The sequence below is a fragment of the Xenopus laevis genome, chromosome 9_10L, assembly GCF_017654675.1.
Source record: "Xenopus laevis strain J_2021 chromosome 9_10L, Xenopus_laevis_v10.1, whole genome shotgun sequence".
In the NCBI taxonomy this organism is placed as follows: domain Eukaryota; kingdom Metazoa; phylum Chordata; class Amphibia; order Anura; family Pipidae; genus Xenopus; species Xenopus laevis.
In genome coordinates this window covers 85,791,215-85,808,301 of record NC_054387.1, presented here as the reverse complement: position 1 = coordinate 85,808,301, position 17,087 = coordinate 85,791,215, and the positions used below count along the sequence as shown (strand labels likewise).

General features: G+C 37.9%; 1 protein-coding gene across 2 annotated transcripts in view; it reads right to left on the bottom strand.

Moving 5' to 3' along the window:
• erbb4.L (erb-b2 receptor tyrosine kinase 4 L homeolog) overlaps positions 1 to 17,087 on the bottom strand; it is a 493,453-nt gene that overhangs the window by 16,631 nt on the left and 459,735 nt on the right. For both annotated transcript variants that reach the window (NM_001095592.1, XM_041575725.1), the window contains 1 exon segment: positions 13,022 to 13,192. In NM_001095592.1, the coding sequence (NP_001089061.1) occupies positions 13,022 to 13,192 (171 nt within the window).

Here is a 17,087-nt window from a genome sequence, read left to right as displayed (position 1 = left end):
GAATTTTGTCGCAAATTCGTGTCTGGCAAATTTATTCATAGTGATTGGTGGTTTCAGGGTTTATATTTGGTATAACCGATATGTGTTTTGTACAGCCTATGATTAAGTGCCTTTTGCCACCTCGAGCTGTAGGTCTGGGGCATGAGCACCCGGACCCCACATACTACTGGTGAGACAATAACCTTTTTAGGTTTTTACATTGGGACTTTTTTCCTTAAAGTGGCAAATTTATTTGCCCATCACTATTTCTAACTACATTTTTGGTGATCAGAGCAATAACTATAGTGAAAGCGACTCCATGGTCGCAGGGGGCCTGGGGAACGGGGGGCCTGGACTGTGGGGCCTGCTTCCCCTATAGCATTAAAATATTCCCTCTCTGCCACTCTTTTTCTTTAATTTGTGGTGAAATCACTCATGTAAACATGCGGCAGGGGAGGAGTTTGTGGCAAGGGGGAAGCAGCTCTGTAGTGCCCATCTGAAGAATCCTTTGGAGGGGCAAAAGATTCTTTGGATCATATATATTCCCTTTTTGCAGAGCTATATATGCACTGAATTTAGTATAACTAGATTGCTTTATGGCATCATTCCTCACATTGTAAGGCAGCATTCTTGGGTGAATTGATTTCAGATCTGGTGATGCTCAAGGAAGCTCCTTATATACAAAATATAAGCACCTAAAGGTGGCCATACACGGGCAGATAAAGCTGCCGATATCAGTCGTTTGGACCGATTTGACAGCTTATCTGCCCGTGTATGGGGGCTTCCGACAGGTCTTCCCGATCGATATCTGGCCACGATATCGATCGGGAAGGTTTGATTCTTAACCGCCCGACCCGTCGGAGCCCCTTGGTGCATCGTAATTCGATCGTTCGGCCATATGGCCGAACGTTCGAATTACCCCCAATATAGCCATGCCGTTAGTGGCATATCGGGGAAAGATCCACTCGTTTGGCGATGTCGCCAAACGAGCGGATCTTTGAGTCTATGGCCACCTTTAGACACACTGATATGCCTATGAGCTTTACTCCACTTGCACAAACCAATCATCTTTGGTGACTACTGTTTCTTGTTAGTCCATACTGGAACTTTGATTTGAGTTTGTATTATTCATGCATGAACTGTGGATTTTCACTGTGAATTCTGCAATAAACTTTATATTTTCTGGAGACCTCTCTAAGTTTGCAAGATATATCTTTGGATATATCAAAAAGTATTTCAGAGTATTAAAAATACATTTAAAAAGTGCCAACAAAGTTATTTTCTTTCTAAAATATGTAGATTTCCACCAGAGTACTTTATTCGCTATCTGCACAAAAAAATACTGGTAAATCTCACCTAGCAAGCACAATGAGAAAAATCTGTGTTCTTAAGTTCTGAGTAAATAAACAAAACAAGTTTATTGCCTGAGGTTATTGCAAGATTTTTGCAGAGTTGTGTTTTTCCACTGACCTTTAAGTTTTGTTTTCTAATTTGATATTTCAGCTCTATTGTCTCTTTGAGTTTTGTGTGCATGGTCGAGTAGTCTCATGACAGTGGCACAACACAAAAAGCAAAGTATGCATGAGCAAGGAAGAACCAGAGACAGTTTTTAAATAAACAACCTGATTTATTACATTATCAAATAGTAATCCACTGACATCTTTGCATAGAAAATGACTTTGAACTCGCTAAAGGGCTTACCTAAACCTTACAATTTAAAGCAAATTCATCACAGAAAGTAAAAATTTGGAAACATTTGATTTGATCTCAAGATATTGTAGGGAGCATGTAATAAAACTTCTTCCAAGTTCTAGTAGCAAATTGCAACTAATCAGATGTTTGCTTAGGGTTACTTAGGGTAAGGGCAAATGCGAAGATTCGTGGAGATTTAGTCGCCCGGTGATACATCGCCTCTTCTTTGGGGTGACTAATCTCCTCGAACTGCCTCCCGCCGGCTAAAATCTAAATCACCGGCAGAATGGCACTTGGAGCACTGAGTTTTCCGAAGTAGCCCGAAATTTCATCACGAGGCAAGTTCGGACAAATGCCATCCCGCCAGCGATTTACATTCTAGCCAGAGTGATGGAAGTTTGAGGAGATTAGTCGCCCGGAAGAAGAGGAGATTTGTCTTTGGGTGACTAATCTCCCCGAATCTGAAAGTGTGTCTTTGCCCTTAGAGGCCAATGCATAAATGTTAACTTCTTATTGACTGCTATTGTTTACTAGAATTGTATCAAACATTGCATCTTTCCTTATGATAGAACAAGGAGAAGTGCTTTCGTTGAGGACATCTAAGGAGATCCTATAGTATTTGTCATGATTTCCTATTTCCTTACTTTATAATTAAGACTGTATTTGCCCATTTAACCCCCTTTCTGTAATACATGTTATGGTACTGTGTAACATATGGTATACCAAACCCCAGAGCAAACCTCAAGGTCCCAGTCTCGGCTCACACTTCTGCCTATAGCAGGCGCCTTTGGCTTCGGGACGAGCCCTCAGCTACTCAGATGCCACCAGGACTTAACGTGAGAGGAACAAGGGGGAAGCTCTGGGCAGGCAAGGGAACCATAACATATACAGGAAGAATGGGGAACAGTGAGTGCAGACATGGAACAGGCAGGGACAGCACCAGTCAGACAATGCAGTACAGGATCAAGAACATATTCAGGATAAACAGGTTGTAGTCAAAACCAAACAGTAACACGCTTCAAAATTGGGATCCAGAAGAATGGTTAATAACAGGCAAGGGTCGGTTCAAGCAGTGATACAGCAAAATGTCAAAACCGGCAAGAGTCAGGAACGATGATCAGACAGTAAACACACCCAGGAACTATAAGGAAATAGACCTACGTTGGGCAATGAGACAGTGCAGTGTAGGGGGTTTTATAGCCAGACTAATGGCTTACACAGATCCCCTGGGGCCAGACTGGCAACAGGTGAAATGAGCCATGCTTACTAGCAATTACCAAGCATAGTCATAGGAGTGAACCAGGGCAGTGGCTGTCTGCTCACAAAGAGCAAGGGGTAATCCAGACAACACATGAACATCAGGTCTCTGGTTCAACTCCAGGCAGGTTATCATACACTGTTTACTTTAGGTTAATGATGATATAAATAAGCAATAGTATGAAATGGAAATATGTTATTGTGATACTGCAGCAGTTCTCACTTTGTTTTAGATATTTTTTCAGTTGACCACGTGATTTCATATATGAATAAAATAATGAATACAAGAAGCTTGTAGGTTCATTCTGTGCTAGTGTGACTTTCCTTTGGGTATTTTTATTTTCCATACACACAGGTTAACTGGCTCCTAGTAAAATAGACCATATTTTGTATGTAAATGTAATAGGGACCATAGGCTGCAATATCTAATAGGACAGGAAGTGATGTAAATGATGTGTAATATCTGTAAAGTACTGCGACACGTCAGTCCTATATAAATAAAGGATAATAATACAACAATCAGAACTATGTTCCATACATAAATGTGTGCCAGCTCTCACAGATATAAATTTGTTACAATATACTGATTATGCATGCTCCCTGAAAAAAAGATCTCTAAAAGGGTATAGGTCCACTTTCGTTGCCAAGGCATTCTCCAGTTTTTAGTAAACCCAGCAAGTTGTTATGTTTTGGGTAGCCAATACTGTGCTCATACTTATACTGTGCATACTTCCTGGTAGCTTGAAAGTGAAAGTTACTGTTGTGTAATTGCTGCATGAGACTCTGCTAATAAAGCACTGTTATACTCTACTCATCCTCGGCTACCCAAAACATAACACAAGTCATCTCTAGAGTGTTTCCTTCATGTACCAAACTACAAACAAATATAAACAATCAATTTTTGTAAAGAGCTCTGGCCCTGTGTATGCTTAGTGGAAACTCTGGCACTGTGCAATTTTGTTATATAAAAAACTTTTATTGACACATAAATATCTTAATACTGATCAAAGTCGGCACTGCCCTTTATTCTTTATTGAAGGGTGATTGATGTAACCGAGTCAGCTTTTCCCTATCAGTATGAGAATTTTATCATTGAAGGTAATACTGAGTTGAACACTTGAATCAACCATTTTACTGTAGCCATATATCTTTTGACAGCCGGTGATATTTTAACTTTTCAGTGTCATAAAAGCCCTCACTGCAGCCTATTTCCTCATCAAGAGCTACATGTTCTTTGGGGTACAATAGACAGAAGAAGGGGTACTTCAGTAGATCTCAGTTCTGTAAACGCAAATGTTTTCAAAACATATATATATAAAAATGTATATAACATTTTACAGCAGCTTGGAGTTGTTTGTAGACTTTTTAAATAAATCTAAAAGGACATTTTAGGGTAAAGTTCAGCAACAAGGTTTGCAATAATCCTAATCGAACATGGTAAATCCAAATTGTCATTAGTAATCAAAAACGTAGACAACGCATAATACAAGAACCATCTCTACTGTCAAGGTCTGGTCTGGATGGCCTTCTTTATAGCTACACATGCATCAAACGAGAAAATGACTTGTCAATGCTGCAGTTAGTATTTTAGCAATAACCTTCTCTTGTCACTGAAACACAGCTATCAATCTGAATTGCAGTTAACAGACAACTACTAAAGCCTGTTTTAGCAAAGCAATGGGCGTCATTCAACCTGTAGAAGCCCACACTGCCCTTCTATACTATACTACACTCACTTTCCGGAGTGCATTTTGGTTCTTATCAGCTGCACCGGAGAGAGCATTGTTGAGTGACCAATATGGCCATAAATAAAAAACAATTGTTGCTTTTTATTGTATAGGAAGATATGAATATTAATATTATAAAATGTTGACATTAGATTTTAGACAGTGAAATTCTGCTGATGCTGCCTATTAGCTTATATAGGAGTTTTAGGAACATATTAATCAAATTGTGAAAGCAAAATGTACCCTTTGATAAATACACCTCTAAAAGTCCCATACATCTGAATAGATGGCAAGAATTTCACATCTGATGACCTGCAATGAGCTCTATTTCACTTAAATAGATAAAAATGATAAATATGTACCACTTTTTGTTGCTTTCCCAATGTATCAGTGATGCTCAGAAGGGTTAAACCTGATGGACAGGCCAGGTAATGCTGATATGTTTTGGTATGTATTGATATCTTTCAGGATTGTTAACTAGGGAACGAGAGATGACACAGAACTAATTGGGAACCATTTTCTAGACCTGTTTCACTGTGCATGTAACTACTAAAAAACACAACACACAAATGGAACTACAAGAAATATTTGATTAAAACTTTATCTTTACCTCCTAATCTACCTGACCTAAGTCCTTTATTTACACACTTTATGCACTATTTGTATTTTATTGAGACTCTTAGGGGGTTATTTACTAGACTCCAAATGCAAAAATCACGAAAAATCTTTTTAAAAAAATAATAAAATCTGACTGGAATTTATTAAACCCTGCGGATGAAAAAGTCAGAATCTGAAAATTCAGCATCTCAGACTTGTCGAGGTTGCATATAAGCCAATTGGAGAAGTCCCAATGATTTTTTGATATGCACTGGGTTTTTGTGCAATACCCCGAAGTTTTCAGGTCAAAATTCCAAAAAATTGTGAAATTCGTGAAAATTGGATTTTTTTCCCGCAAAGCCAATTTTTGGGAAAATGTAATAATAAATAAGCGTAAAAAACGGAGCGGATTTGATTGGAGTTTGTAGCAGAAAATATTGATATAAATTCAGACTTTGATAAATAACCCCCTGTAAACAATACAGGGAGGATCAGTTATTCCCTGACTTGCATTCAGTATTGCAGCTGCACAATTTTTAAGTCTCACAATTTGACCTTTCAAGCATATCGGAAAAGTGTCACAAATACAGAAACAATGAGCATAACAGTCTAAAAGAAAAGAGCTAGAAAAAGAGAAAGAAAGCGGATGAGGAGCTGGAAGTTGTGTCACATTAGTTTCTATGTCCTCTGTACAAAGCTGCAATCAAGGCACATTCTGTGATTCTCAAAAAGCATAAGTGAGGGGGAAGAAGGGGTTTGCTTTAGTTCATGCGATGAATACAAAACACCGACAACCAGAGATTCTCTCACTTTACAGAGCTGAATAGATAGCTGATGATAATTTTCATCTCTTTCCTGATCTCCTAAAAAGGGTTATGGAACTGCCATCTATAATTGAGCTCCTTGTCTGGGATTTTTTTTGTAAGTTTTCAGTGGAGTTTATGGGGATTGGGAAAGGTGGGACTTGCCTTGTCCTGGAAGCCTCACAAATATAGGCCACCAAATATAACCTGTTTAGTTGTGTCAAAACAACAGTAAGTAGAGAGGCAATCCAGTGTATTACAAGAAGTGCTTCTGGATAACACATTTTCAAATATATTTCCCTGTTTTTATATAAATATAAAAGCTTCGGTGTTTCCACCCAATGTTATTTCCATTAGTGTGCTCTGAATTCAAAGGGTTTTAGTTTAACAAAATCTATGCCACTGCCAGGGCTGCTATCATGAATCACAGGGCCCAATACTAGCAGGGACGCCACCATAAAGGGGCCCTAATCATTAACCTATTGGTTACCTGGGCCCCTGGGCAGATGGCCCTGCGATCAAATAGAATGAAAAAAATATAAATTTTTTACAGGTCTACAAATAAACTATATTTTTTATTGGTTATGTAACTTATTCTGAATTATTTGAAAAGTTTATGCTTACAACGAGCTCTATATTCTATTGGAGGTTCAATTAAAGTAAACAATGTCTTAACATTGTTGGGAGATTTTCTTCAATATTTTTGAAGATAAAGAATTCATTGAGAAGGTTTTAAAAGGGTCTAAATTACAGGCTTAACCGGCTCCTCCCTGATCTGATCGAACAAGATCAAACGGGTTTTACCCCTAACAGACAAGCCACAGACAACGTTAGGAAAACCCTACAGCTCATAGATATATTACATAAAACTAACCAACAGGGGATGCTACTATCTATAGACATACATAAGGCCTTCGACTCTATTTCGTGGGACTATTTGTATTTTATACTAAATAAATGGGGCATCGGACCCTACTTCATTAAGATTATACAGACTCTGTACCATTCCCCCAAGGCAATCCCCAAGTGGGGGTCGTACACAGCTGATCCCATTCACATCGAGCGAGGGACGAGACAGGGGTGCCCTCTATCCCCTATACTATTCATTTTGGCCATAGAGCCCTTGGCGGAACTCATCCGACAAGACAAAAATATCTCAGGGATCTCTCAACAAGATCATACTCATAAATTGGGTCTATATGCCGACGACATTCTAATGACCATAACAAGACCTCTTACTTCCTTACCCAACTTAATCCATTTATTAGACACATTTGGGAAGATTTCCGGACTCACAATAAACCATACTAAATCAGAGGCCCTTAATATCTCATTACCCCATCATACAGTTAAGTTACTACAGCTTAACTTCGATTTCAAATGGCAAGACATAGCCATCCATTACCTAGGAGTAGATATCCCTCGAGACACCAGCAGGTTGTACCGCCAGAACTACCCTAGATTATGGACAATGACAGAGGAAACCTTACAAAGATGGTCGAAAATGGACCTCTCATGGTTCGGTCGGATCCAGGCATTTAAAATGACACTTTTACCTAAAATTCTCTACTACTTTAGGGCACTACCCGTTCCCGTACCAGAAAATGTCCTTCGAACTATACAAAAGAAGTTTTTCCAATTTATCTGGGCAGACAAACACCCCAGGATTCCTCGACGAACCATGTACAGCCCCAAAACTCAAGGAGGCCTAAATGTCCCCAATCTGCGCTATTATTATGCAGCAGCTCAACTGGTGCCACTCATCCATATGCATGCTACCATACCACCCAAATGGGCTACAATGTTGAAACATCAATTAAACCCGGTCACCCCACAGGCGTTGGTATGGTGTCCCCCTGTATTACGTCCAGACGCCATTGACCCTTCCTTGGCCCACTCCCTCAAAGTTTGGGATAGATATAAACATCCAGCTAAACTTATTTCATCTACACTCCCAGCAGCCCCTATATTGGGGAATCCATCCTTCCCCCCTGGCTTATCGGCTAAACCATTCCACAGGTGGTCATCCAACGGCTTCCGATATATATATCATTTCTATTCCATCTCGGGACTCAAAAGTTGGTCCTCTATACAAGAATCTTTCCATTTCCCATTGTCTGAACAGTTCAGATACCAGCAGATATGCCATTTTCTCCATTCGCACAACAAAGAAAAAATATCCTTGACTACTACCTACTTTGAAAATGCCTGTATTAAATATCCATACTCACGAGGATTAATTTCCTATCTATATCGTCTCCTGCTAGATATGGACTCCCAGGTCCCCTTGTCATATACGACGGCTTGGGATAAAGATCTCAATGTTACCATTGACAAGGAAACCTGGGACAAGATATGGGAAACTACAGCCCACTGTTCCAGAAATGTCTCGTTACTAGAAACTGCCTATAAAGTCCTTACTCGATGGTACATGGTCCCAACTCGTTTACATAAAATTAATCCTCAACTTAGCCAGGATTGTTTTAGGGGCTGTGGACAGAGTGGGACCGTCATGCATATTTGGTGGACCTGTCCACATGTTCATAGATTCTGGATTCGGATCTATACTATTATATATTCAGTGACACGGGTTAATCTTAAGAAAGATCCGATTCAGGCTTTATTGAACCAGAAGATCTCCAATGTTCATAGTAATACAAAGTCCCTAATTACTTTTATGTTCCTTGCTGCGAAAATTACAATAGCCAAACATTGGAAATCGTCTCAGATCCCAATACTGCATTTTAAAGAGAAACTAAATTGGATCATGGTCAATGAAAGGTTAACTAGCATACTTGTGGACAAATATCAAAAATTCAAGGAAATCTGGGAACCATGGTACAGATATTCCTTTCCATTGGCAGACACCCCTTCTATTCTCTGGTAATCCCCTCTGAATGTATCGTGTTTATAATCATTGGACAGTACCTGGTGTGACCTGAGGTAATGGGCACTTGATACTATTGTTTGGATAAGCATTGGTTATTTTCCTGAGCCGTGAGCCAACGAAAATGAATCCATCTCATCGAGATATTCTACATAGTCAAGGGACCCCGCTGAAGTCGCCAACATCTCTGCTTCACATATACAGTTAAACATACGTCAACTGTACCATGTCATCTAAAGTTAGTACTATCATTGTTGTAGCTCGTCTCTCTCCCACTTCTGACAGAGTGTCTGGAGGGGGGGAGGATGAGCTCGTTTCATTATCTTTCTCTCTTCTCTGTTTTCCTCTGTTTGAAAATACCTGACGACACTGCTTGATTGTAAAACCTTTTTCTTTTCTTGGAAAATCAATAAAAAACTATTGAAAGAAAAAGGGTCTAAATTGTATTCATTGAGGCATAAAAACACTGTTTTATGAGGTCTAATCTGAAGTTATCTGGCTGATCTTTATGGTATGTACTTTTTTTATTTCTTTAATGTATTAATGTTTTAATATCTTATGGGGGAAATGTAATAATTTGCAAAGAGCAAAACTTTGTGAATAAAAATTTGCCTTTCGCAATATAATATTGCATTGCGAATCTTAATTGCACATTGCGAACCTTTAACACCTGCTCTGGAGTTTCATGAGAAATTTTGTCGCAAAAAAGGTTTTGTGTTTGTGAATTTTTATTACATCCTCTGCGAACATCCTCGCAGAACAATTTGTTTGCAAACTTTGCGAGGAAGTCGGTAAGGTCTTTAATTCGTGAAGAATGGGGCAAACATGGTCACTAACATTCGCAAGTTTCTTTTTGAGCTAGCGAAACACATTACAATCCCCCTTTTGTTTTATGTTTATTGTTTACTACTTTAAGTAGGTATTTAAGCATGGAATGCAATGTGTAGTTTGCATAATAGTTTATTGGACATGCATTACTTTTTTTGTTATGTAAAGTCTTTTATTTTGCTTGAAAATGCAATAAAAAAGACTTGAAAAGAAAGAAGAAAAAAATTGACCCTCAGACACACAAATATGGCCCTGATCACGGCAGTCATTCCCATTATACTAAAAATCCTACCCAAATCATGCCCAAAATTTATCAAACACAATCCCATTTGCAATTTGTGAATCTGTGAACCTACTCGCTCTTAAAAACTCACCAAAAATCACACAACATAATATACTCTAGCTTGTAAGACAAGATGAGATTAACACCGCATGTGAAAATCATTTCTTAGGACTCCAATCACTAACCCTTCAATGAAAGAACATTATGCTTACAGAAGGTCAGACCTTTAATGGCTTCCTGGAATTTCTGTACAGGCTCATGCAGAAAATTGCAATGTGGGTGGACATATTAAATTAATATGTTATAAAACCTGTTTTAATATTCCAAAGCCTAGTTGCAGTCATATTTCTAAAAATTGTGAGTTATCTCAGAGGCCAGTAGTGTAAGGCCTGGTGCTCAAGAAATCGTATGATTCCTACATGACTGATAAGAGACTGATAAAGAAACATTTAATGAGTTATAGCTTTTGTGTCTCTTTGTGGCATGGATTCAGAAGATACCTTGAGGGGAGGTAAGTCCAGATTTTCCAGATATTTCTATTTCAATGGAATACATTATCTGTGGATTCTGCCCACTATTTATTTGGCTGGTGGGGACTGTTTGGACCTCTGTGCACTTGAAATGCCAGGGCCTATTTTGAATCTCAGCCTGGACCTGGTTATAGTGTAAAACTCACAATCTGTAACCATAAGACAGTGCTAGTCTTAAAAACATAATAGACCTACATGAAAGATGTCAGAGATAATACAGGTATGGGATCCATTATCCAGAAAGTTTGGATTACAAAAAGGCTATCTCCCATAGACTCAATTTTATCCAAATAATCCAAATTTTTAAAATGTGGATTATTTTTCAGTAATAATAAAACAGTACATTGTATTTGATCCAAACTAAGATGTAATTAATCCTTATTGGAAGCAAAATCAGCCAAGTGGGTTTATTTACTGCTTATATGATTTTCTAGTAGACTTAAGGTATGAAGATCCAAATTACAGAAAGAACAGTCATCCAAAAAAAAAACAGGTCCCAAGGATTCTAGATAACAGGTTCCATACCTGTACCACAATAAGCAGCTAGCAGCAGAATTAAAGTATCAGAGTGGTATGTAACTGAGAAAATGCATCCCTACTTGATATAGAATTGACCTAGAGTAGCAGCGTACTGGTCAGAAGTCATCCGATACACTAATATAATCCTATCCTTTCCTGGCATTAAGTCCCCTGTGACTTGTTTATTGGGTGATTATAGAAAAGGCAGTGCCCCTACAAAAATCCAGAGCACTTTTACCATATATTTTGTTCTACAAAAAAGTTAGTAATAATGAAATAGATGCACCAGCAATGGATTGACTTAATAAATGGTACATTGCCTCTAATAAAACTGGCGTACAATGCTAGGGGAACACCCTGGAAATTTGGTTTGATGTCAACCTTCACACATCCCTACCAGATGACTAAGCTCTAGGTTAGCCCCGAGGCATACGCTGATAACCGGTAAATATGTTACATGCTCCTCTATGTTTTGAAACTGTATACTAAACATTTGTAAACAGTAGTCCCGTATGTGCCTGTTGGTTTGCTTTATTTGTGTTTCTGTGTGTCTTGTTTTGAAAATGCAAAATAAAATCCTTTAATAAAAAAGGAAGTGTCAGAGTGGAATTTTATGTATTTTAAGACATAAATGCTTAAAATAGCAAGTAAAACATAAACAGATACCTAAATCAAGACATCACTGCAAAGAGCAATTTTACACTTTTAATGGTAGACCAACTGTATGCAAGCTAAACTTTTAAAAACATTATATTATATATATTATATGTGAAGGAGAGGCACTGCACTTCTAAAAAATACACCCTGTACATCATGGCCTGTATTGCTGGCTCTTGTAGGGTTTATATGCTTCACCAAGCCAAGATCACCCCTATGCAAAATATTTTGCTTCTTATTGTATTTTATATCATGGGTTTATTTTATTTTCATCTATATTTTACATAATATGTAATGAATTATATATAACAATAATATTAAACCATTTTTATACACACACTTGAAACCTGAATATACAAAATATGATGTATTTATACTATTGGATAATAAAATGGAAAAATATCTATTTGGGCAAAAAGTGAAAAAATATATAACCTTTATTAAATTGTTTCACATGTCTGTTTCAAAGTTACCTTTCTTCTAACTACAATTTACACAGAGATATAAAATAAATAATGTGTTTCCCCCATTTGCATGTCAGTAATATTCCCTAATTGTTCCATATAGCTGCAGGCTATAAGAGAGCATCATTTCAAGGGCATTGTAGTATAATCAGGGATTCCGCCTGCTAAAGGCAGTCCTTGTGAGTTGGGAATTCTGTACAGGGAATTGTAGAAACCAGCAAAAACTCTGTGTAGGGATAAATGAATCAATTTGTAAGCTGATGCGGTAAATACAAATATTTCCATCCTCTTTGCAGTGAAATGTTCTAAACTACTGATGCCTCTGCATATTTTTATCAGTATTCAAACAGCATATTTGGCTACCCATGTTCTCCTATTAGAGGTGATTTTACCTATTTCGTAGTTCCAAAATGTCTAATGAAGCTCGTGTAGTAATATGTGCATCAGCTTCTAGGGACCTAGAAGTCATAAGGCTGCCACTGAGCTGTTAGCCATTTAATGAACAGACAGCAATAACAGCTGCACCAAATACAAAATGTTGTTCTGTACGCAAGGAACTTTGGGCAGTAAAGCATAAAAATGAAACTGTCTCTTTTAATTTCAATGTGACTGCACTTCATGACCATGCATGACAGTAACATTCATCTAAATGTACATGGGGAAAAAAATCCATAAAAAGAGCCCATTAAATGAATGACATATTTCAGAAGCATATGTTCAACACTGCCATTCATTATCTCATTTATAGTTTGACTTCTTTTTAAATTTCCTGCCAATTTCACACTAATAAGCACTTACTCTATTGGAGTCGATTCTGGTCCGGGATGTGTAGATGGGAGGCGGGATATTGAAGGCCTGTGGCACTAGATATTCCTCTGCATCCATCATGTCTCCAAGGTCTTCTTCATTCAAAAGGTTTTTGAAGAACTTGCTGTCATTGGGGTTGGGGAGTTTCATCCGATCATCTCCCTATTTGAGTCAGAGAATAAATATATTTGTTTGCTTATTTCTATAAAAGGAGCGTAAGTGTCACAAGAAAAAAAGTTGAAAAAGGGTACTATTAGTGATGGGCGAATTTATTCAGCAGGCATGGATTCACGGCAAAAATTTGCTGCAACAAAATAAATTGTCACTCGTCAAAATTATTATGCGTTTTTCACCATTTCGCGAATTAGCAGAACGGGACAGATTCGCTCATCACTAGTTACAGTAATGTTTCTCCATGTGCTTCTCCTCTTCCATATGTGACTGTATTCATTTCCCGCTAATACCTACCCTGGAATATGCGGTAATTACCAGATACCCGTTTCCTAAAGCAGCTTGCATCATTTTGGACTCTTACCTTATGAATGACATGCAACAGGAAAAAAGAACAAGTATTTGGGGGAAATATAAGGAGTCATTTTGCAAAGTAATATTCTTCATCATACAGTTATTACATTGTGAATTTTAAAAGTGCATAGTGCTGTTTTGGGGCGTGCTTAAAGGTTGCATATTCTTTTGATGCAAAAAATAATGGCTTTTTCAGTAAGTTATAGCACATACACCATGCACTGGTGGTAAAACTATAAAAATCGCAATCATTCTTCCATCGGTGGATGGGGTCACTAAATACTTTGTGGCTTTGCAAAAGCTATAATAAATTTGTGCAAAGCATTAATTTTTTTGCGTTGTGAATATTTTTTTCCATTAAAGGGAATATCCACTTTTTGGTGCACACATCTTCAGCAAGCTCCTATTGCCAAAAAAAGCAAAAATCTCTACTTTCTTTTTATATTGAAGTCACCACTTTCTACACGTTTCCTTTCTGAAAGCTTTGTGCAGAACAAGCACCACTCATTAGCATAGTATGAATGGTATTGCCTGGCAATACGATTCATCTATGCCAATGAGGAATGAAGGGATGGAACATGTGCAATTTTGGCACTTCTTTCTTCAACATGCTGGCGATCTCTGCAAGAAATAACAGAAGCAGGTACAGTAACTATCAATTTTTGTTAACAAGTCCGTATTGTCAAAATGCTTATTGTGGCAAATGGGACTTGCTAAAGACTTGTGCACAAGAGGTGGACATCCCCTTTAAAGAGTTTTTTATATTCCCACAAGAGTGCTCAATGTGTAAAGGATCCAGGTGCTGCATTGCTTTATGGGAAGGTACTATAACCAAACATTGTCGTTGCATACCATACTACTGTACGTGTTACATTCATTTTTAATATCGGATTTTTGTTGGTACCATCTAAACAATGAATAGAAGTAGCAAAACGTCAACACTCTTCAATGCACTCTGCAGTCTACCTTTCTTTCTGTTTTTAATACAGGTATGAGATTAGGGTCAGTCCGGAAAAACCCGGTGGGCTTTGCTCTCATCGACCCGGCTGGCCCAGACAAGCTTCCTGTTACCGCTGCCCTGAGTCTACTCCTCTTGGTCCTGGTCAGAAAAAGATGAAAGGTGCGAGTGGACCAGGAGGAGTAGGCTCAGGGCAGCGGTGACAGTGAGCGGTTCTGGGCCAGCGGGTGTGCACACTCGGCAGGAGCCCCAGAATTGGCTTTGCAGTATGGGCAGCGGTAGGAAGGGGCCCCCCAGTCCAGCCCTGTATGGTATCCACTATCTGGAAACCAGTTATTTATCTAAATAATCCAAATTTCTCAAAATAATTTCCTCTTTCTTTCTCTCTGTAATAATAAAACAGTACCTTGTACTATATAAACTAAGATATTATTAATCCATGTTGGAAGCAAAACCAGCCTATTGGGTTTATAAAATGTTTAAGTGATTTTCTAGTGGACTTAAGGTATGAAGATCCAAATTAAGGATATATCCATTTCCTGGAAAGCCCAGGTCCAAAGCATTCGGGATAACAGGTCCCATACCTGTACTGCATATTCTTAGGAGTTCTAAGGGCAATGACACAAAGGTCTCTTGTCGTCCATGATAAACTGCCACTCCTACAGAAAATGTTTGATCCAAAAGACTGGAGATTGCTGCATGTAAAGTGTTTTATATCTGGTGATGTCCAGTTTCTGGATCAAAGTGTATTTTTGGCTGACTTGTTTCCTACAGGAGAGGGGATTCTCTTTATCATCTGTGTTTTCCCAATGGGGAAATGTAAATTAGTTGTGTGCTTTGAAACAGGTGTTTTTTGTTGCTATATATTACAAGAAGTTGAGGGTGTGTACCCTTAAGCTACTTAGAATATGATGAACAGTGTAGCAGATGCTAGAGGGAGAGGACACAGTTATGAATATGGTAAATATAAGGCTAAGCACTACCAGACAACAAAAAGGTCCATTTTTACCCTCACTGCATCTGTGACTAAATTGTATGGTCCATCAGGAATACTTTCCAAGGTACTAAGGCACTGCATTTTCTTAAAAGGAAAAAATATGCTATGAAATAAGATGTCCTTACCTGATAAAAAGAAAATCCTTGCATGTCACAATTAATTTCTAAATTCATTTTTCTTTGCTGTTTTAATCTTTTGGTTTCATTAAATTTATTAGAACACAGTTTTATGTACAACATGGCAGTGGCAGCTTTGGAATTACATTTTTATTGCTTACAATCAAATATCGCTTTGACTCTGATAGAAGCATGAACCGCTTTACAGTTGTCCAATAATTTTCAGGCAATTATACTGTAAGACCGATAAGGATTTCAATTTTATTTAAAAAGTAAGGCAAAGTGTCCTCACACAGTGTTGTGAGAACATATATCTTCCTATTGCTTCTAAAAACCCACTCAAATGGCCTAAAAAGGTTTAAAAAACAGTATATAATTAATTGTTTATTTTGTAATGTTTGGAATTAATGGCATGCATTGCAATTACATCGCTTAACTTTTTTTTATACTTGGTGCAACCCTTTAAAGCTGTAAAAATCGGTGTTTTCAAACAAACAGAATCGCTGCTCAATTCCATTTTTATTTTTATATATATATATCCCTTAGCCCTTTATCACACAACTATGAATTTACCAAGTTAACCTTTTATTTCACCTTTTGTATCTGTAATGCATTTTTAAAATTAAAAGAAATTCTAATTCACTTTTATGCATGTATTAAATACTAGTTTGGAAATGTTATGACAAGTATCTTAGAATCCTAGAATACAGATTAAAAGGCTACTCTGCATCTCTGATTTCTGATATAGAAATCTTGAAATACTCGACCTGATCTCGTCAAGGCACCAGGCTGCCCTCTGAAATAAATCACAATCATTTAGGAATTCAACACAAGCAGTATTTCTGATTTTATAGGCATGGGATCTGTTTCTAGAATGCTCGGGACCTGGAAATTTTTCGGTTATGGGATCTTCCTGTAATTTGGATCGCCATACTATGTCTGCTAAAAATCATTTAAAAATTACTCAATAGGATTGTTTTCCCTTCAATTACAATTAATTATATCTTAGTTGGGGTCAAGTACAAGGTCCTGTTTTATTATTACAAAGAAAAAGGAATTTATTTTAAAAAATTTGAATTATTTGATTAGGGTAAGGTCACACTGATCGTTTCGGGGAGATTTAGTCGCCTGGCGACTAATCGCCTCGTCTTTGCAGCGACCAATCTCCCCGATCTCCTTCCTACACTCTGCGCTGGCTAAAACGAAAAAAAAATCGCCGCCGCTTATCACGAATCACCGTGTGTGATTAGCGCTGGCGATTTTTCATTTTAGCCAACGCAGAGTGAGAGAAGTTGTTCAGGGAGATTGGTCGCCGCAAAGACGACCAATCGACTAAATCTCCCTGAAACGCTCAGTGTGACCTTACCCTTAAAATTGAGTCTATGGGAGATGGCTTTTCCTTTTTGGATAACAGGTTTCCGGATAACGGATCCCATACCTAGCAAATGAGAAATCAGCTCT